The 24,165-nt window shown below is 32.0% G+C and overlaps 1 protein-coding gene across 1 annotated transcript in view; it reads right to left on the bottom strand.

Annotated features, from left to right (window-relative positions):
* The window catches only part of LOC137918840 (neuropeptide CCHamide-2 receptor-like), a 57,113-nt gene that overhangs the window by 14,623 nt on the left and 18,325 nt on the right, over positions 1-24,165 (bottom strand). The window contains exon 2 of the mRNA XM_068761764.1: positions 868-1,079. Within this exon, the coding sequence (XP_068617865.1) occupies positions 868-1,070 (203 nt within the window). The 5' untranslated portion in view covers positions 1,071-1,079. The remainder of the gene's footprint in view (positions 1-867; positions 1,080-24,165) is intronic.

The raw sequence follows: 24,165 nt of genomic DNA, 5'->3' as shown, positions 1-24,165 counted from the left end.
GACTGACAATAAGTCGCCGTTTTACTAACAAGAACATACTAGTTCGCTGAATTAACACATAAACTTAGATATGCAGTGCCCATGGAATAAGTAAGATGAGCCATGCCAAAATATTGTTCGGACGTAAATATCTTATACTTTTATAGCTCAGGGATCGAGGATCCGAAATACAACTAAGTGAAACCCGAAAAGAAAAGCCACATTAGATAAGACCATATCGGATACAGGTTGATTGGTTGTAAATGCAAGAGCTGTAAAGAAGTAAATATATAATACATATAATTTATTTGTTTTCAATTAATAACCCTTTCCAAAAACAAAAGTATTAGAAATAATAAGTTACGAAATTACAATATAGTTTTCGAAATTCGGTTTCGTGGTCTTTTCAGCTCATAGATGCCCATTGCAATGCACAGACCTCCGCCAAAGTGATATTTACGGTGATTATACCTTTCGTGATCGCATTGTGGTATTATGGTACACAGGTTTATGACTAATGCGAAAAGGGTGAATTACTTAAGATTGCATCATGGGCATCGAACCCGCTACCCACGACTGCATATCCCAATCTTCTATCGCTGGGCTACCACTGCTCACACTCACGCATTCGAATTACTACATATTCAAATTAATTATTGTTAAATATCTGTCTGTAAAGACTTTATACTGACAGAAGTTATTGGCTTGTCGCATTCCTTAAGAAAGAATAAATTAATGTAAGTAATCTCCGACAATTTTTGTTGTAAAATGAGCATATAGATACAGATTCATCTTTTTAAAGCTTTCACGTCTATAACCTATCACACTGTATACAAGTGATATTTCTTGCAACAACCAGACAGTTTCAAAAATACAAAATGTTCTTACGTATTTGGAGCGTTCCTCATTCCTCTGTGCCTGATGTAGACGATGACAAGGGTCCCGTTGCCGAGGACGCCCACGATAAAAATGATTGCGAATATAACTGGCACCAAGTACGTCTCGAGCCGATCTTCGTACGGCGTGTACTCGCTGTCAGTCGAATTGTCCTCGTTCGTTAAAATGGACATGTTGGCTTGCTCGTTGAACATCCTGGCAACCTACAAAGAATGAAATAAATACTAATAACTTATTTGAAATTGTAAACATTATTGTATTAGAAGAAATTCGTTTAAGATAATATTTAAAAAATAAATCAATTTATAAAAATAAATAAGCATGTCGTTCGTATAACACGTAATTTATCTATATTTATTGCAGCTAATATAAGTCATATGTAAGGTATTTGCGCCTAAATACTGACTTGTTACTATATCTAAGGAACCGTAAAGCATAAAAACGGATTTTACGGAATTCCACACAAAAATCGTTTTAATTTAAAAAAACTTAACCAGAATACATTCAAGATTTTACCAATATACGTCTAGTGTGTTTCCGCCGCGAAGGGGGTGAGGGATATCTAGTATTTATCTACGAATACATACGAATGTTTTTCAATCAAAAGCGAACTCCGTTTACCGTATATATGCGTTTGTAAAAGTTTAGTAGTTATAGCTCGCGCAAGATTGATAACGAAACAGAAATTGTCTCACACATTCAATGATGAAATCAGGATTAGTTTTAGATTAGACTTGGTAAAAATTTTGTAGTACTAGCTATCTGTTTCTAATTAATATAACGTTATATTTTGATACAGTTTAGAAACGTCATATTGTGACTTTCGCACTGACCACTTAATATTGAGTGAGTACAGTTCAATGTACAAATATGAAACAAATAGTTAAATGATGCGCTATAAACGAAAAGATCATACACAATTTCTTGCACTTTTTACCATCATCATTTCACCTATAAGACGTGAATTTCTGGACAGTCAACTCCAATGGATTTTCAATAAAACCCACTGGAAACAGCCTGTTTCCTGCGTTTCTCGACGGTTAAAGTGATCGTTTGTTCATCTGGTGAACAGGCGGCCCACGCTGGGATTGACGATCCACGGTCTCTACAAGCTGTAGTTTCTGCGCGCTGTTACCTGCCCACAACCTTTTTTTATTTCACTTTCACTTTTTGCGTAAAATTTATTACGATGTATAATATTAAAAGATTTTGCGATAATTGCTATTAATAAAGAATCTAACAAACATATTTTAAGTTATAACCAAAGCAAAAACTTTTAACAAATATTATTAATTTAAAAACCTTAATAAAAGTTGAAACTATTCAAAGCAAGATTAGTTTATACTGCAGCGAAACGGCGAATGTCATATATTAATGTTAAATGACATGTAAGGCACGCTTCGAATAGCATACAGTTTGATCACTGCGAGCAGATAAATGCGGTTATCTAGCGTTGCAAGTGCCGTTTGCAATCATTATTTAGCGACAAATTCAGTGACATATCCTCGTTAACGATAACTATACTTGGATATTTATCATAATTAATTAACTTTAAACTGAAAAGGAGGAAAATGTAGCGATGAAAATACTTCGTTTATGTAAACACTGACTTACGTTGTATGTTTGTTGGCATTTACTGCTTCAGGTTTAATGCAGCAAAAGGTTTAAGCTTGAACTAATGTTTTTTTAATGTTTTGTTTCACGTGAAGGAAATGACTTGGAAAACCTTGCATGAGCAAGAATAGGTTATAGCATATTTGCTCCTGCCAAAATCGTCACAATGACTATCAATCATCGCTTTATGGTGGAGCCTCGGGAACTTTTTTACGCATCTATAACTTCGACAGCGACCACCGTTCACACAGCCACGAAACCCCCAGCGATCACGGAGAAAAAAAAAGTTCCCTTTATTTTCCTAAAATATGCGTCCGAACCTAGAGCATCTTGCCTCTTTCTCCACCACCCAGTGGCCAAGAAGACCAAGAGAGTGAGTACTCACAAAGACAAATCCGTCTCAGTCCCTGCGGTTAATATGGTGTTTAACTTCATCGCCAATGATAATACGGCCGGCATCCGCGGTACAACCTCATTTGGTCACAGAGGGTACGAAGAATGGCGTATAGTAATACCATCACTTCTCTCCTGTTATTCTGTCTCTACTCCGGAATCCGTCTTGTCTCTACATACTACACTTTAACCCATTGGCCGTTCAGGCCAATTATACAGGTTCCCCTATCGGTCCCTGTGGATGATCGGATCATGACTATTGAACGCTTCCGCGACGACAAAGCATAAATTGGTTCTGCGAAGGAAGAATCTTAGTGAACCTTTACCTTTGTTTAGTAACTAAGAACGAAGGTTCCCTGTGGACTGTTACATTAGCTATTTTACTAGATTAGGAGGCTGCCAAACTTAAGTCGAAGAGGATGCTCCATGAAGCAATTGGGAAATCTGTTTATATTCCGATATGAATGGCACTATAGGATTAAAGATCTCTTGTTACTAGTAACAGGTTTCTTTTATAAAGCTGTCTAGACTGGTTAGGTACAACCAAGATAAATTAATCAATAAAATAATTGAGGTAATATAATTTTTTATATGGCCCTCGCTATAGGGACCTTTCGCACCCCCATCTATTGTGGGACAGAGACTTTGTGTTTATTTCATAATTTTTTCATGTAATGTTTTTGTTTTCACGCTCTTCTATAGTTCCTCCTATGATCTTTCACTAATTTATTATCTTTCTTTCTACAATTCTTCTTTTTTTCCCTTTCATAAATTTTTTTCCTGTATTTGATACCATTATTTCTTTTCCTCATAACTTAACTATTACAATTTCTTTGTTTTTATTCTATATCGCATTTTTTATCTATTCTAATACAGAAGTATAAGTAAATAAAATAATATATGTATAATATATATGTATTTTTTCATTTATTTATTTATATAATTATAGACACTGACAATAAGTAATGTAATAGTATTTAAGGCAGTCACTAGGTCAATGAGAAATGACCTGTGTACGTATTTATTCCTTTATTATTGGGAAGGAAAAAGAAATTCGTATAGACTATTTACAATCGTAATTAACTCAAATCCAATGACAGCTAATGTTTCACTGGCAACATCCGAATTCAATTTGATATTCGAATTTTAATTCAAACGTCTTATAAATATATCAATATTAAAAAATATTTTCACGTAGTGGCCAGTAATATTAGGCGTTCACTTATGAACGAAGCACATAATATAAAGGATTATACTTTTAAATCATGTATTACAATGTCTCTTCTCTTACTTGTGTTTTGAATAAAATTTCACCCTATCTTCTCTTACAGTAATGGAGTATTTGTAAGATGCCCGCCAGTTTCACATTTCGTCCGGATCTATTAAAACAGTTTGAGTCACTTAAATGGTACTTGGAATATATATAGCAAGCAAATTATGGCATCTTTAAGTTATTCAATTAGATTGTTTAATTGGAGTTGTCATTTACACACATCTTACAACTCTACATGTTGCATGTTAAAATAGATCTCTTTCTGAGAGAGGATGTAAAAGCGTGTTTTGGGATTATATATTTAAACCTATTTGAATAAATTAATTAAAGAGGGAATAGCACCGTTATTATTGGATATGCCACTAATATTGCATAATAATAAATAAGGTTTGGTAATCTCTTAAACTACTAGATGTAGTTAAGTTTGTTACTAATTGTTTGTTAATAATACTATTCGTATCTTAGGCCAATTACATTCGGAAGCCGTGTTCATAAAGACGCAAAGCAAGCATCCAGAATATACAGTGCAGTACAGTGCTTTGTGAGGGACTTGCATTACTCTATGTGAACGTGGTTTTCTAATATAGTACAACCTAATTGGTAAAGGTTAATGACTTAGTGACATCAATAAGTTATTGTGTTCGTAAAGTTAATAGACTGTATAAAAGTTTTACACTCGTATTAATCGATACATTCTTAGATAAATCAAGGTTTAAAGATTTTTTTTAATTTTCCAATAAACGAATTTAAAAAAAAAATTGTAACCTGTTTATCATAATAAAAGTCGTGGAACTTCAATTGTTGGAAATAGGCCTCCTCCAGTAATTTCCAATATAGCAGGTTGTGACCGGCCTGCATCCGTCTTTCGACGACTTTAACAAGGTCATGTTGTGGTTAGACGTCGTTTACTGTGCTTGCCGGTTTATGGCCATCACTTTAGAATTAGGCTCTAGCGGACATCAGTTCTGCCACTGCTATTCCAGGTTACCAATCCACCAAACCAGTTAGTTTCATTTCACAGCCTTTTGCTTTCATAATTTGTCTTATTGTAATATATTTAACCTAATAATATTACACTCGATCTTACATCGAAGGAGGAAACAAGATTATCATTCAAAATATTATAATTACGCATGAGTTTGGATATAATTATATTATTATAATTATAGTCTCGAACCGTAGAAGCTATCAGGAATATGTGTTCAGCACCTGTAATTGATAGGATCACGTGGCTCTTGTTCGAAACCGGTTTCAAGTAGATAATGCTTATTTAACACGAACACTCCATTCCGGCCGGATGAACATGTCGAAAACAGCACCGCTGTTGATGACTGTACCTCGCCGATACGCAGATTATGCTCAAGTTGCCATTACAATGTGACGAGCGCCTTTGTTAATATTTGTAACGTTCACTTAGTCACGTTAATAAATTATGTTCATGAATGTACATTATTCAAGATTATATCCACGAGTGTACCTTAATTTTGCTAAGAAGTAGATTATTTAGTTATTACAGTACATAATAGTCTGGTTAATGTCTATAATAGTAAGCATAATAACAATAAATTTATATGAGATTAGAACAAGAAATAAAGGTAAACTTGTTATACTATACACTTCATATATCGATATGTATCAGGGTGACCAGAAAGTAATGTCTCTTTCTAAAGTTAAAATCACACGACTACATTTTTAACAAGTTATTATTTCTAATCAACAATATATTCACCTTTTGCCATCTAGTATACAAATTTTTATTTATATTATGCCGGAGCGGTAAAAATCAATTGGTTTTTATATAAAATATGTCGACAAAAACGACATTACTTTCCGGTCCCCCTAATATATAACTCATGGGAAACTTTATCGATATTATAATACACTCATAAGTATACTATCTTGATTATCATGTAATAAAATTTAAAATTTATTAACGGAAAATTTATAAACGGAAAACATTTTCATGTAAAAAACAATACAGTTTAAAGAATTTTTTAATGTAATTTTTATAATTTTAAACATAGAAATAAAGAACATATCTCATTTTGTCTCTATGGACAAAAGTTTCTCTAACTTTAAATCAAAATATGAGTGCTTGTTTAGATTCGTTCACGTAGATAGGAAACATCGACGAGGAGGTGAACTTCTGATCATCGGAAAAGTAGATGAATGGCGACCATAAGCCTGATGACACTGTACCCGAAGCAATACACACTGCTGAAGACCGGCACAGAGGAAGAATCTAGCGAGCGACAAACATTCCAAAAAAGGTCTCGGTCATCGCTTGTGAGGGATACGACGCGAGGAGGAGGTTTAATATTATTAAATTTAGATATCGCTAGAGATTGGTTAGTGAGACGCATGCCTAAATTAATTACTCTTAGAAATTATGGAGTTGGCTTCAATATACTTACTTATTATCTACCTGATTATTAGTTTAAGTTTCATTTACTCGATCTTAGTTATGACGAAAGTAAACTATATTGGTACTTACTTCAAAAAGGGCTTAGTTTTAATCAATTAGTATGAACACGGCTTTCTAATGATGTAAATTTTTACTAACCCGATTGAACGATAGCAGTAATTGGATAGTCAATAACTATATTCATACCATTAATAAGAAAAAAAAGCTTTCAAAAATTGATTATGTGTAACTTTTGTAAAAGATTTTTTTTTAAAATAATAGTGGCTATGCGAAACATTTACAGTAGTTTGTCATAATCGTTTCAGCCATTGGATGTCCACAATTGGACATAGACCTCCCCAGCTCCGAGAGGATCAGTTGAAAGTAATTTATATTCAGAGTCTACAAGTATTCTATCCTAAACAACGCTGTACTGTCTTAATTTGCTAGAGTAATGAGAAAAATTATATCATATCCTGTCATATGTTTAATTGTGTGTAAGCCCAAAAATACACTACAACAATATGTGTGTTCGTATCAAAATATAAATACAAACTCACCTAGTCTATCTATACAAATACTTATACGAACAACTAATGTAATTGAGTCTAGAAATCAAAATCAAGATTAAATGTACTCTCTAAGCATAGCCGGGGAGTATTTATTTTGTCTATCAGAATAGTAATAAATATATATTAGTGTTTTGCCATTGAGACATTTATCCAAAATCAATTCCCAACTTAATTACTGATGTTCCGTTATTTTCGATACTAAAATATATTTATTATTTGGTAAGAAATGGTAGAAAAAAAAAACATTTTATTTGTATTTTTTAAAATTAATAACATATGGTAAGTACATATGTATTGTTTTATTTCAAGTATACAATAAAAATTACAAAAAAAATCTGGAACAATTCCGCTTAAAGTAATTTTTTAAATTTAAAGTCGTGAGGTAGCTGACAGGGATTATCTTATAATAAAAAAGTGAAATAAATACGTAAATTATAATAAATCTCCCATAATCTGCAGTGAATCTTTAGTGTCAATAAATTATTAACATACACTATTTTAGTCTGTTTAACATTCCTCTTACGTAGTAACCCTATTTTTGCTTAAAGTTTTTGACGAAATCTCCTAAAACCTTTTAATGTTAACTTCTAAGAAGCAAACACAAATGAAAACCAAGCAAAAACAGTAAAATATCAAAACGCACAAAAATTATTAACTTTTTCCCAACTTTCTTATGTTATGTAGCTTTATTTATAGTTGAGTAAAGGAATATACAGGTTGATTGTTCATAAGTGTAAAATCTTTGTAGTAGTAAAGGAATAGCACATTTACTGTCAATTAATGTATGGTATACTCTAACCAAAAATGGTTACAGAAATAATAAATAAAGATTTGATAATACGAGTATAGTAAGAAATGAAAATCAAAATGAAAAACGGAATCCTAAATTCGAATAACTATATATTAAAATTAATTATTGTTTTCTCTCTGTCCCTGCAGACTTTATACTGCTAGAGATTAATAGCCTGCGCCATTTTAATACAGTTTTAGAATGATTACAGGATTCAAAGTGATCGTCAAAAGGCGTAAGGGCCGTAAAATTTGTTTCTGATATACGACCTAAATATTAACACCTTCAAATCTTTTAATTCTTTAATTTTTTTGGTTTTTATCGCTTTTTAATGAATCATGTGAATTATTCATATGTTCTTTTAGTATTTTAATATCACTAAGACACGTGTCAATAGATGCATCACACTCTTAAATATCATCATCTTCGATGATTTTATTGCCTGTTTCTTTGTTAGCTTCTTTTAGTTTTTTTTTAAGTTTTTGTAATACCTCCTTTTCTGCATCTTTAGGTTCAACTCGGTCCATAATGTTGGAGGTTGCTGATTCAACAATGTTTAATTTGTTTTCACTATCACGTTCGTCTTTTTAGCCTACTCTTCTTATCCGAATAGGTAAATGATCGTAATGTTCATAAATTTCATCACCATTATTTGTTTTCACCAATATCTGCTTTGGTGAGCATGGCTGTATACACTTTTTATGTTCTTTATGAATACATCTTAGACAAAATAATAAATAAAGCACAAAAATATTATAAATTAAAAAATGTCTATCCTGACAAGTAAAGAAATGTTTTTGATAAGGTGCAATGTTCAATAAAGTATTTATCCATTGGTGCATTTGATTGATACGAGACTTTATATGCATCTGGAAAAATAATGATTAATTGTTTAAATCATGAACATCCAGTTCTCTATCCTGCACCGAATATTTTTTTCGACTTCATTTTAAGTAAATTAACAATATTCAATTACATATTTTGTACATAAATTTCAAAAGTTGAACGTTAAATTCATTAGAGTTCAGCAAAAACAAATTTACTTGTAAAGTACGTATTCGTATCAATGAGTAGTAAGTAAGTTCATAAGTAAGTTACGAAGTACATTTACTAAGTAAGACAGTAAATATACTTATGTGGTTCACATTTAATTACGGATAAAAGCTCCTATGCTGACTATAAAATTTTTTCCTTGTTATTTACAATTTTTAAATATTTACATAGTCATTTAAATAAGTTCATTACAACACCAGTTATACAATCCTTAACACAAGTAAACATGTTTGTTTAATATCCTGTACAGTACGAAGAGGAAAACCCCATAGCTATTATTAGACCCTTTTCCTTTTCATTAAAAAAATTATGATAATTATGAGTTGTCATGTATTACATAAATAAATAAATATGTGTGTAATCTTTTACGATTTCTCTTACAAAAGTCACTTATTTTTTTTACAAAATTAATTTTTGAAGCCTTATATAAACTATATACGAAAATATATCGCATATGAAAAGACATTTTCATATACAATATATTGTGATATATTCCTTTAAAAATTATATAATCGATTAAATTCAATTTACCTAAAAAGCGTGAATGAGTTTTTACATACTTCATAAATTTACCTATATTATTGTACCAGAATTTAATGGGTTTAAAAGTGAGCAATAGATTAATAAATATTATTATTATTGTATACGGTTATGTAAATGTTGAGTGGTAGTCCAGCGAAACGTACTGAAACTTACGATCGTAGGTCGCGGATTCGATTTCTGGTATACAATCCTAAATAATTCACTTTATGGATTAATTATATGGAATTACCACTGATCACAAACAAGTTTCCATAGGACGAACAGCAACGGCCTCTGCGTATCATAATACCGTAGCGATCCCGAATCTACCTGCCTAGGGTGGCGATTGTGATAAAAACCCTCTTACAGATATTTATTATTTTGAGAGATGTCTATGTCTTGCAGTGCAATATAACAATACTTCTATTTAAATATGATTAAATTGAATTACGTTAACCCATGATTTGCCGGAAGGAAACTCCACGAAATTTATAAATCTGTGAAATGAAGTAAATATATTGTTCTGGGAATATGAAATAATAAAATTAATAGCTAACGCTATGTTTGATTAATTATTACAAGGATCGTTTAGAATCATCTTCTTTTTGTTTAGTCGAATAAGAAAGTAAATATAATTACTGTTTGTTTATTTATTCATGTTATTATTTACTTAGGATCATTTGTACGAGTCACGAAAAAACTGCAGGAAGAGCGCAATTATGAAATAATACTAGAATTAAAATAAACCACTCTATAATAGCTACAACTTGAAGCTAAGAGAATTCTAAATAAGCGCTGGTTTGAGAAGAACCAACAAACTCATTGAAGCCCACATTATATTCAGGGTTTTAAATAACAACATTAGTTATTGGCGCCAAACCCCATATATATATGTATATATATATATATATATATATATATACAAGTATATATATATATATAAATAGAAAGTACAATAAATTGTACAAAAGACCGTATCTCGGGAATCGAACCAGTTATATACGACCACACATCTTAGTATTCAACCACTGGGCTATCACTGCTCAATTATGATAATGCACATAGATTTAATGATATCATATTTGATGTATTTTATGATATCAAATTAGTACATAATGTCAGAAAATTTTGATAAATCAATCAGTAAAGGTTGCCGATGTGGACATCTTTTTTTTCATTACCAAATTTTACTTATCCTTATACAATTAAAATGTGATTCTTACAAATTGATGAATTCTTACAAAAGCTCTTTACAGATATTATATCTTGCCGTCTTCTAAAACATTTCAATTCTGTTTGGATCCTTGCTATATTAATAGCACAGACCAGATACATAGATTAAGTAAACATAATTAATTTGCTTATGTGAGTTAAAGTTTATATTAATATTAATCAACTACATTATTTTGTATAAGATTTTGTTATTTCCAATTATAAACCGCAGATCTTTTGTTTTTAAATTTTGGGGAATGATGGTTTCTGAGTAATAGTTAAATAGGCAGAAGTGAACTCGGCGGCCAATACAATTTTTATTTTACAAACGGTTAACAGGTAGAAAATTTCTTCGGAATTAAGTTCGCCGTTATAGATATATTGTATAAGAAGTTGTGTTTAAATAAATAAATAGCTGCAAGAATTTATTTTGATTAATATAGCAATGGTCTTATGTTACAAACAAGAATTAGTTACAAGCGCATAATAGCGAACTATGCACTCTTTATGAGATTAACTCCTAAATAAAAAAGGCTAATATTATACATAACGTAATGATTAATTTTAGGTAGCACTTACATATTAAATGAATTTAAACGGTGCCTATTAAAAATTGCATGTAGCTTATTAGTGTGTATATTTTAAAAATAAATGTAGCAGATCGTTTGAGTATTTAGAAATTATAATGTTCTTAACAACGCGGAAGGACGACCTTGTTAACGTTGTTTGTAGACGCTGAATGTAGACCACTTCCAGCAGGTCTGGACATATATCAACGTATAGATAACTTTATTTAACAATTGAATTACAAGCTCGAATGCGTTTGGAGCCCTTTTAGGTAGATTTTTGATTTTAACATTACTGAGAAGCCAAATTTGATTATTTTTTCCATTTAACTGATCTCTTCTGGAATTCTTCTCATGATATTTGGTACAAAAGTGATCAATCACTATAATTGATACGCTTTAGATAATAATATATAATGTGTAGTAATATATAATGTGTAGATAATAATATATAATAAATAATTGTCATATATGTAATATGACAATTGATGAACAGATAAATGTAATCGACACTATAATAGTCAACGATTGCTTGAAACAATTTATCGTAGTCGTCGTCCTTTGCACGAGAGATGTAACTCACCTACTGCGTTTTCGAACGAGCAATTCTTCGAGCTACAAGATACGACAATATATTAAAACTTTTTAAACACGAAGAAACTAATCCAATTTCAAAGTCTAATTAATGTTCAGTTTAGTTTTGCTGAATCTAAACAAATTTAAACTATACCTGAACACTGAACAAAAATTTAAACTAATTACAACTAATGCAGCATGTATAAGAGAAAAAACTTCGGGACTCCAAGCTTATTTCATTGATTACAATTTTATTTTTATAGTCAGACAGATTCGTAAATCGAATGAACTTTGAATGTACACAACTAAGGTTAAAGATGTTTGGAGTAAAATTTAAAAGAGCAGACTTAGATTACAAAACTGTGTCCTTTCAAAAATAAATATATTAGTGATAAACGAAAATGTAAATAATTTTAAAAACTACTAAATGATTAAATATTTTGATGTATAGAAAAATCAATAAAAATTAAAACGTGTACATGAAATTACCTTCTGAAAGTATCATGGCAATATAAGTTTTGTACGCAATTCATAAATAATGAAAGGCGTTTTATAATAAATCAGATACATATTGTGATATTTTGGCGCATCGCTTATTATTTTATGGTTGGCAACACTGAGAACTATTACCAGAAGAAAAAAACGCGAGTCTATGTCGTCACTTGAATTGTTCTATTTAATGAGTCACGCTTGTAACAATATTTATAATAATATACTTGTAAATCAACATTTGCATTAATGTTCCGGCATCCTCCTTACTGCGTAATCTACTCGGGAACAATATCTCTAAACTGGTGACCTCCACGCGAACCCCAATAATTCAACAGTTACACTTTCGCTTCTGGTCATAGGTCTTCCTCATAGATTTCCATTGGGACCTGTAGAAAGCGGCCTGCATCCAGTGTCTTCCGACAGCCCTAACAGGGTTGTCTGTCCTGCTTGTGGGTTTTAGACTGCGCTTGCTGATCCATAGTCTACACTCCAGAACCTCAAGGCTTCGGCGGCTATCTGTGCACGTTATGTATCCTGCCTACCAACCTACCCCTGCCTACTCCTTCAACTTGTCAATCTGCTGGTTTATATCGTTTTATATTATTCGTCTACAAATCACTTTACTATCAGATATAATAAACAAATAATGTTATAAAAACAATACTGTATTTGAGAAAAAATTCTACTTACTTTAAACTTATTTCATGTTTGAAGCGTAAAAGAAAATAATTTATCAAATAATTCATGGTAATTAATTTCTCAAATTCTAACCGTAGCTTTGTTCACCTAACAATTCAACTGTATTATAAATTTAACACTTCCGATCGGTTTACTTATGATTAAATGTTCTAAAATATTAAATAAATGCCGACAAAGTCCGACAACTTTTCGTAATTTTTTTTGTTTGTGAAAACTTTTGAACGATTTTTACCAACCCATCTGTTGCTTTTCCGAAGATAAGAAATAAATAGATTTAGTGTGTAATAATTTTATAAAAGGTAGTTTTACTTCTCTTTAATGCAACACTACTCGACCTCGTCACCCTTTTGTGACAACTTCCGGTAAAAGAATTGAGAGTAGTGGAATTGAAACAGCGTTTTGATTATTGAGTCGGGAGCTCGATCACTCGTTCGATAACCATCGAAGTGATAAGTAGTCTAGTGTAAACTATGCTAGTTGGCTTATAAGATTATTAATAGTAGAATAAAAGTATTAACTGTGCTGTGAAGTGATGTATCAAAAAATAGGTTTGATGAAATCGATACAAATGGCGCAAAATACAGAAATTTATGTGACAAGTGTTGTTTTTTTTTTGAGAACACCCCGATTATTCCATTGATTATTGAACGATCTACATCACATAATATCAAGTGAATGTCATATGTTCTTCGTCATAGTTCATAGCATCCCACTACTAACGCACTAAATAGTTAAAGTGAAATTATTGGAAGCAATACCAAATAGTACGGGCATAGCAACCATCAAGATACAATAAAACTTGTGTTTTTACTGCCACCATAAATACCACTATTCTATTATCGATGGCTTACGTAATCTAGCAACCAATTGTGAGCTACACTCGTTGATGTACAAATATATCTCTCTTAAACTTTCATTCATAAACGCCAGTTGGAAACTTCACGCCGTGTTTTACTTTTTACTATGTTTATTATTAATAATAAAGCTCAAAATTTAGTTGCTCCAGATAATTATATTTAAATACGTAATTAACAGACATTCTACATAGTAAGTTTATTTCCTTTAGAGTATATCTAAAGCTTATAATTTAATTTCATTTATTTGGGTGTAACTAACGTTCAGAATGAGAAAATACGTAACATTCGAAAGGGGATCAGAAACAGAAGGGACATGTAGCGTAGCGTGTACTCATCGGATTGCACGAAATAATTTAGAATATTATACAAATAAAAGCTAACAACGACAGCGTCCTCTGTGTACTATTATAACACGTCGCGATCGCCAACCAGCCTGCCAATCGTGGCGTATCCCCCTTATATCTCTTTAGTTCAAAAGACAAGCATTTACACATTTATATACACAGTTGCGTAGTGTTAACGGAAGAACATTTCGTACAAATGATTTAAAACAGAAAAAGTTTAGAATATTTTTGCGCGTTTTAATCGCGTTTGATCACCGATTTGAATTCAGACACCGTTAGTAATGTGAACGCTGTCATTGTATCTGAGTTGGTTTTGAGAAGTAAATACTTGCTCGGGTTCATCTCCGCCCGTTTATCTTGTATACTGGTGATCTAAAACTGTGTTCGAAGTTTTTGTTCATACGTATTATTATTGCTATTAAAAATGTTAAAATAAATTAAAATAAAGCTATAACGTTTTCTTTCTAAGTTAGTAAAGCTATTTCACTTGGCACATATCATTGTGTTTTCACTTTTAAAAACATAATAGTTTAAATTTTGACCATGGAGCATTAAAAAATATATAGGCTTACCGTATTAAAAGAACTTTCATAGAAAATAAAATAGATTAAATATTTTGAGCGATAGCTTATTAATGATTAGATAAATTGAAAAAAAAAAAGATCTTAATTTTATATAATTTAATTAAATTTTATAACTACTATGTTAACATAATGTATGTATTATATTGTATTTTGATACACAATATAAATGTGGGCAAAGTTGAGAACGTCTCTTTGTATAAATAATGGAACGTATACAGAGAAGCTGTATAGATTCAATTCAATTTACAATAGTTGCAGCATTTGATTAAAGTGAAACCTCAGAAATATTTGTAGTGTATTGTAAACAATGCACAAACACGTGGTACGACGTCCTGCAAATGGACGTGTAATAACAAAAATCTATAGCCATTTGCCTTGTCGATATCGTAATGTTCAACGCTTTTACGTACATTTATTTTGTAAAAGAAGAATGGTCCACACAAAAAGATTCGGGCAATTCGCCAAATGCTGTTGTGAGCACTTCGCGATATAACACCGGTTGAGCCACACGAGTATTGTGGAAAACCTAAGTGGTTAAATGGAAATTTTTCTTCGGGTCTGTATGGATCTGAGGCATAATCAATGTTATCAGTTTTATTGGAAAAATTTATGTGGCAATACGAAGATAAATCTATGTTATAAGAAAATACTCCTTACCTTTACAAATTTTTATCTGAATAACGGACAGCTCTAGCAAATATATACGTTAATTATGAACGATATGTTTTTTTAATACACGGATTTTGTAAATATATATTTTTTTTATCATCATTATCACTTCCGCCATAAGACGTTCACTGCTTGACATGGCCCACTAATGGTGTTAGTTAGAATGATGAGTTCATCTATCCACCTAGTAAACAGATGTTCTACCCTTCGCTTGTCAGTCCGTGGTCCCTCCAGAACACAGGTTACAGCGCCATCTGCTACGAGTGCTATGTAGCTATATGGTTTTTAAAGTTATACAAGCAATCGTTAACGCCCAAAAATATTTTTTTTTATTTTAGTAATTTTAATCTCTTTCCGTATAAATTCGAAAATCCTGATGTTATTTAAAGACTAATATCGTATAAAAATACCTCTAAATTGCAATATTCAAAATCAGATTCTTGAAATAAAAAAAGATAAGTAGAGCTATTACGTTATCTACAGTAAAAAGAAAAAGACATAATTTTTAGCAGAAGTTAGGAGAAAGTGATATAATTTTGAAGAAAATAACAACAAGGGAATACGAGGAGGAAAAATAAGGAGGAAGAAGTAGACGAAGCAACGAAATAGTAACGAAAGCGAGAAAGAAATGGAAAAAGAAGGAGAAGAATAGGAAAGTTTGGATCAAGCTTGTAGAGGCCTGTAGCCAGTGCGCGGTAACACATAATAGTAACCGCATAATACACCAAATTTAGGGAAACAATGCTTTTTAAGTTATTGAAAGTAAAGGCTTATTATTGTAACTATTTTCTCTATCAAAAATATTGCTTGTTAGTTAGTTAGTTTTAAAAAGGTTCTTGCTGTCACAGTTCGTATAGATAACACTAACTCGTTTATCTTTAAAGCAAAGCCATCGCTTACCCACAGGTGATGTAAGCGGTCGTTTAATATTCTTTTTCGCTATGAACAAAGAATTTAATGGCGGTGAGGATTATGAAGCTTAACATCGCTTACAAATGAGGCCACCATCCATTTTCCGCTCTGATGTAGACCTTGCTTTATCCGATGTTAAAAGGCCAACTTAACGGATTACACACATTTTCGACGATATCGCCTCCGACGTTCCTTGCAATTTTATAAACTTTAAAATTTTTCTACTTTGCATTTTTATAATGTTAAAACTTCTCCTAAAATGACAATTTTATTTAGGAGATAGAAGCAAAGAATTGGAAACGCTATGTTGATCTTATTGCTATCACTTCTATGTCAATTAACTAGAATAGCTTCTTGTTATCTTACGAAAATTTCAGTGTTTTTTATATCTACAACTAATAATACTTTTTACTATAACACATGTTTAAATTAACATTTATATCAAGAACAAATGTCAGATGCACGTATTAAGTAAACCAAAAACTATTTTTAAACGTAATTCCCGCTTCGTAGTGACGTGTTTATTTCATTAGAAGATCGAATTCACAAAGCTCGCTGAGATTACGTCTGTGCAAACTGTTCAATCGATTCGCAACGCGGTAAACAAGTACTGTGACCATTAAGCGACGTGTCTAACATGTTTATCATCTCATTCTCGGTTAACAGTTTCCCCGAAAAACCATTTCCATTTTCAATAACGTTTAAAATATTGTCGAAGTATCACAACCTGTTTCAATAAGTAAAAATAATATTTTTTTGAATCTAGAACGTGACGTCTACAATTATAAAGATTCAACTCTCTACAAGAATACAATGAGATTAAATCAAGAAGTTGGGAAAAAGTGGTCAGAGTATTTCAAAAGAAGGGGTGTGGCTTTTCATAATAAGGAGACCACAATGAGATAATAAAAAAATGAGAAATACATGCATACTCATCTTTAGACACTCAGCCAAAATTAAAAGATTGTGACTAGGAGGTGATAATACATCCGTCACATAGCCCTAACCTTGCATCTTTAAATTATAATTAGTATAAACAAAACAATACTTCACTCTTCTCACACACTTATTCAATCTTTCTTTGCACTAAAATAAATTCTTTTCTGGAAAGGGCTATATTATGATTATTAAAAATCGTTGCGCATTCAAAGAGAAAGATATAATGCTGTTGTCTTGTAAGCTGACGGTTGCAACGCAGTAATTGGATATTATTATTGTTTATACACACATATACGCGTTTACGCAGATTATACGTGCTCATAAAATTTATCTAATATTATATAAAAGAGCAGTATAGATATTGACAATTTGGTATTAAAAATGACTAAATTAATATATCTTTTTTTTATTATATCAGTGTCTGTTATAGACTTATTATTAGACCTATTTTTTTAATTTCTTTCTGCCTCTCTAAGGGTTAACAAGAAAAGAAAGCTCTGAGAGAAATAAATTAAGTACAGAGGCCAAATTAATGCCTAACAAGCTAAAACATAAGAAATAGTAAGTAAAAGTATACAAAACTAGCAGGAGCATAAAAAATGTTTAAATAAATGGTAAATAAATAAATTAAAAATATCATAAATAACTCAGTATGTAGCCAATCAAAGTGCTATTAATTATTAATCTTCGACCATTGTTACCAGCCCTAAAATAATAAAGGTAATAGATAAACGTTACAAATTATTTAACAGACGTAAGTCAACTTCAAAAGGTTTCATTAAGGATAAGATTGAAGAAATTGTGTGCGTCCATCCAAATAAAACGACACGTGAACGGATGAGCGAACGAACGCGACTGATGACGTTACACGGGTTTCCAATTTCTTCCATTAGGTCACTGAACCCTGTAACGATTACATCCACCTCTTTGATATTTTCATAGCAATTATGATCCACAAATTTAACATATAATTCGGTTTTTAAATGTGTTATTATTTTGCTGCTCATCTTTTGTTCACTTCGAAGATATCTATTTGCTTTTATCTTTGACTTTTTAGTTATACTAATCTCCTGAAGCTGTACTGATTTCCTTGATGTATCTTACATCAGAAAGTACGGAGGTGAATAAACCATATATATATATATATATATATATATATGTATATATATATATATGTGTGTGTGTATATATATATTACGTATCGTTATATTACTAAATTCATTTAAAGGATTTACCGGTGCTAGGTCTATTGTTCGAGTACAGACTCTGTGAAATATAGCCGCAATAATCATCAACTGAATAACATCCAAGGACTAATAAGACAGGAGTTGATAGGTAAAACTACTATTTTTTAAGTAAGATGACAATATTTATTGCAATTTTACTTATTTAAGTATGTATTCATTATAATTAATATCATAATAGATGATATCCTTTTAAGTAAAATAAACAATTTATTTACTTTTAGACTACGGAAAGTTTGTCTTGTTTACATACCTGGCGAGTATAATAATCTTATTACAATGTAAGATCCACATCTGCATCTAGCCCAGCGATAGAGGACTGAGATTTGCGATCGTATATCGCGGGTGCCATTCCCGGAGTACAAGTAAATCTCACTTTAAGCATTAATTATGCTGTATTAATACTGCTCACAAATAAGTCATCAAAGAATAGACAGCAGCGTCTTCTGCTTACTATAATACTACACTGCGATCGACAACCCGCACGTCAAGCGTGACGATTATGGTATATCTCCCCATAGATATCTTTAGGGGAGTCCTATGACATAGGATAATAATAAAAATAATCATTATGATTATGATGACGATGATAATAATGTCCTTGCCTGTGCAAACGATCTCGGGACTTGCACGCGTTCATCGCAGAAGACCGCATTCCGAGTCGCTCGTTAACCAATAAATAAATATTTGCTAGTAAACACTACTCCCGTTTAATATTCTACACACTTCCACCTCGATGCGGCGACCTAGTTGGCAACTAATCTGCTTCTTACCCGTTGTTCCTATAAACATAGCGCGAGAAAATTTTATGCTGCAATTAATCAACGCTTATGAATTTCTTAAATCATTTTTTATGACGCTTTCTTTAAAATCATTTATTAGAAATACCAATTGCTAATCTACATAGCAGTGAAGAAAGCTACTGGCATTTAATTAAAGGCAGGAGTCAGCAAAATTGAAATGGGGCTCGTTGACTAATTCTTAAGGTTCTCTTCATATTATATCGATATGATATTAGATTCATTTGTCTAATCATATTGTTCGCGACTGCCTGGGTCATTAAGAACATTTCTATATTTTTATTTTTTATATATACTTTTTATATTGACAGTGTGTGTATACTTTATGCATTTTGTCTGTTCTGTGTCAATCTGCTCTTACGTATTCTTTCCTAGTTTTGTTATTTTTTTTTTAATTATTAATTAATTTCTTTTAATGTACTTAAAAATTTCTTATAGTTTCTGTGAGGTGGACGCTGTTAACTGCGACTATATTAAACTATTACAGTGTGCAACTGCCTATAGTGTTTATATATAATAGAATTATTTATAGTCGTTTCGGCCCATAGACACTGTAATGCATAGATGCACAGACAGCGGCCCGCCGGTCGAATACTGGTGGCCCGCCGACAGCAAAAATAATTCTCTCGTGCATTCGAAAAATATTGAATTCTAATCCGGAATAAAACCAAAAAAATATATACCTATACTTCTGGCGGCCGGCCCGCCATCAGTTCATGATCTGCCCGAGTGGCTCCTAGTCTTAATAAGTCTGTGCAACCATGCTGTAAAGCGTAGGCCTTCCCCAAAGATATCTTTAGAGGTATATATTATAATTGCCACGCTTAGCAGGCGGGTTGGCGATCGCTGTGTGATATTATCGTATGCAGAGGACGCTGCTACCAATCCCCTGGAACCTTATTCCTGAGTAGTTGCAATCCCATAAATAAATTTAAATAATTAATCCTAAAATTAATGTACAAAGTGTTAAATTAAATAACATTTGTATTAAATATATACATTGCTTTATTTTCCGCGAATTAAACCCGCGACCTACGATCGCAAGATTCAGTATTCTACAACTTCAGCTCAGTTTTAGCCTTTGCTCTAAAACAATGCTCTGTAAAGTTATTACCACTTAAAAACATTTTAAAAAGGCACTTCCGTTTTAAAATTTTGTTCTATGAGTTTAAGTGTTTGGGATTTTTGATAATTTATTCACCGACTCCTGTTATGTGGCACCAGACCAGAAATGTATTATATTTCGGTAAATTACTAAAATTGTTTATTTTTTTATTTACTTTATTGGAGATAAACAGTAACAAAAAGTAGTAAGAAAGTACAAACTAGAAACATAGACATATAAAATTAGTTACAATTGCTACCTTATAACTATCTCACTGAAAACATTTAATGATTTATGGTCAAACAATGACAGAACAAGTAAAAACATTAATAAACAGGGGTCAAAGACTATGGTTTATAAACTTATATTATGTTTGTTTATATATCTATATCATATATTTATATTATGGTTTAAAGTGTATTGTGTGTACCCAATAATTTCGAACGAAATTGTCTTTTAAAAGATTGTTAACTGAAGTTGGCTGGATGTAGGAAGAAAGAGGTAAGGACTCCTTACATTTGAACTAAACATCTTAAAAGAGCTGGTAGAAGTCGGTGGGTGAGTGGGTGAGAGTAGAGAACCGCATGCTGTAGTATTTACCGCATGGTAAGTGAAGAGGCCTGTATCCGATGAAACGAAGAGTTATGTATGTATCTTAAAGTAGAAATACATATGAAGAATAAACAAAGAAGATAAAGGCTACATCAGTAACCTTTTTATGTACATTATTATAAGAATATATGAATGATTCATTGGTTTAAAGCTTACTTTGTGTCAATTTTTCATGACTGGAGGTCATGGCCGAAAATATTAGCCTCCGCTACCGTTTTGTTCCTTCTATTTTATGAAAGTTTTAAAGATACCTTATCTTTGCTTGGTGGTGTTGCACGATTTTGTAACTGCCCCAGTTCAGGGAGCTGATGACCGTACTCTAGTCTTTTTTCACTCTACACTGCCAACAACTCCTAGCTTTTCTATACTTTCTGAACTTCTCCACGTAATGTGGCAGAAATACTAGATGATTCTTTTTAGAACAAATACTAGGCAAGTTAACCCAATAAACTTACATACTTTTTCGTTAGAACTGGATCTTAGACATGGCATTTAGTATAAAGCATTATTCTGACATCGAAATGCCGTGAAGTGAAATTACAAGTATATATATATATATCTTTTTTTTTGTTTCTCCATGGCAGCCCAAAGTTATTGCAACATTTAAATTATTTCAAACCATAAGTATTTAATATCTGCTTTCGAAACAAACAAATAATTTATGAATATAATCCATAAACATAGATCAATTTCATGCTGCATGTTGCAATGTTTTCAATATTGAAACAATTTAAATTGAATTTGTCGATGACAAATAAAATTTATAATTATCTTTCGTTTTATTTGTTGTACTACTAAAATACTATGTGTCCAGTCTAACATATGTATGCAACCCATTCATTGCATTTTAAAAGGTAAAATAAGCGACATGGCTCTAAGAAAAATATATAATTTTGACAGTCGGATCTCCTCGTACGTTTTCCTTCTCTGATTTAATCCCCTTATTTGAACAGCTGGCCAGTTCTATTTTTGTCACAAATACAGTAGGTTTCATACTGTCCACTAATAGTACGGTTTAAAAACATTCATCTATTACCAAGTGGATAGAGAGTCTTAAAAAAGACATTTAACTCTACACCTGCGTTGTGTAATGCTACTAGAGCAATTCAGTTAATTTTTGCACCTCAATCCACATTTAAATTACAAAAATAATTAAAACCTGGTGCCGCAAAAGTAAAAACAACACAATATTTTTTATAAATAAGCGAGAATTTTTTTTAACATTTATTATGTTTTTTATTGTTTATTTCACCGGTATTAATGGACAGAATAGACAGGACATTGAATGTTTTAAAAATATATCAAAATAAAAATGCATTATTTATATCGGTTGTCAAATATTTCATAAAGAAGTTTTCTGAGATTCGGAGACAAGTTCACGAAAATGTTGCACATAAGCTGACATTAGAGGGATAAACAACGTTCTTTCAATGATAATCATAACGTCTGTATAGAATTTGAACAAATGTCAAAACTCAGAGTATTTAAAACGTAAGAAATTAAAAAAATGTAATAAGATAAAATAGTCTTACACTGTGAGTCTCATTGGCAAAACTTAACACTCAACGGACGATAGAGAAGGCATTTTTTTCATCATTTGGTATTTCTTAACGTTATGAATTTAAAAAATACGGATATCCATAGCTGATCGATTTTAACCGACATATCCCAGCGGATTGGCAAGTCAAAGTGGTACCGAGCAGACCTCATGCGCGGAACAACACGCACAGTCCACCAGGTGAAGACTTCGTTAAGGTCATCCAAAGAAACTGCACGCATGCCGCTTCTTACGAGGGTGGATTAAAAAGTACTCGGCCTAACACAGATCTATCCAATTCTAAAAATCAAATCTGGGTACATTATTTAGTTCAGTTCAGACTAGTTCATTGTGTGAAGTTCGAAACGTGTGCGATAATTAGTTGTGATTTTATAAATTTATTAACAAAGTAATCGGACATAATTTCCGCGAATGGAGCAAATCGAGCAGCGTGCCGTCATTAAGTACCTCCATAAGAAGGGGCTATCATCAAAAGCCATCCATGATGACATGGTCAATACATTAGGCGATTGTGCTCTGTCATATTCATCCGTCAAAAATGGATAGCAGAATTTAAGCGTGGTAGAGAGAGTGTGAAAGATGAACCCCGCTCTGGAAGGCCTTCGACGTCAACTACTGACGAAAATATTAAAAAAGTACTTGATTTAATAATGGGAGACCGCAGATTAAAAATTAGAGAGATAACCGAGATTATAGGCATCTCTTATGAACGAACTCATTGTCAACGAGTTGGGTTTCCACAAGGTGTCTGCGAGGTGGGTTCCGCGACTGCTTTCAGTTGAACAAAAAAGCACGCGATTGACTATTTCACGCGACTGTTTGGAGTTATTTGAAGCCGATGCAGATGATTTTTTGAATCGTTTTGTTACTATGGACGAAACATGGGTTCATTACTGTACACCGGAAACAAAACAACAATCAAAACAGTGGAGAAGACCTGGTTCACCACCCCCTAAAAATCGTACCCTCGTACCTATTCGACATTCTATGCCTAAAATAATGATGATGAAATAATAGAATAAGTAAGAAAAGGACCAATATTCCTTTTCTTACTTAGGATGGACTTCCGCGAGGTAACGCCTGATTCCATTAAATAATAGAATAAGTAATACGTAACTATATTCAAATAAATACAGATATTATTGAATCGTGTAAGTTGTAATATTTTTATCCGGATTCATTAAATATTTGTTGTGAAAAAAAAAACTTTAAAATGTAAGAATTACATTAATTAAACTCCCGGATGATGCGACAATAATAGTTCAGAACCAAATTAAACATCTTCGCAGCCAGATCACACGCAGCCTTCGCCTCCAGAACAAAATTTCATGCACGCAATACCGCCATGTATCTGTAGTGAAATGTTCCTGAAATTTTGTTTTTCATTGATTCTCCGAGCTTTAACGCACACCGAAGTTGTTGTATTGTTAGCTTTACAAGTTTTAATGATAATCCAATAATAGCAACCGTTCCAATCTAGGTTCGGTTCTCTCGGATTC

Source organism: Battus philenor, unplaced genomic scaffold, assembly GCF_028537555.1.
Source record: "Battus philenor isolate CCGP_79_NKW_IND1 unplaced genomic scaffold, ilBatPhil1.0.hap1 SCAF_15, whole genome shotgun sequence".
NCBI classification, from domain to species: domain Eukaryota; kingdom Metazoa; phylum Arthropoda; class Insecta; order Lepidoptera; family Papilionidae; genus Battus; species Battus philenor.
Note: the sequence above shows the minus strand (reverse complement) of the source record. Positions and strands in the feature narration are given on the sequence as shown.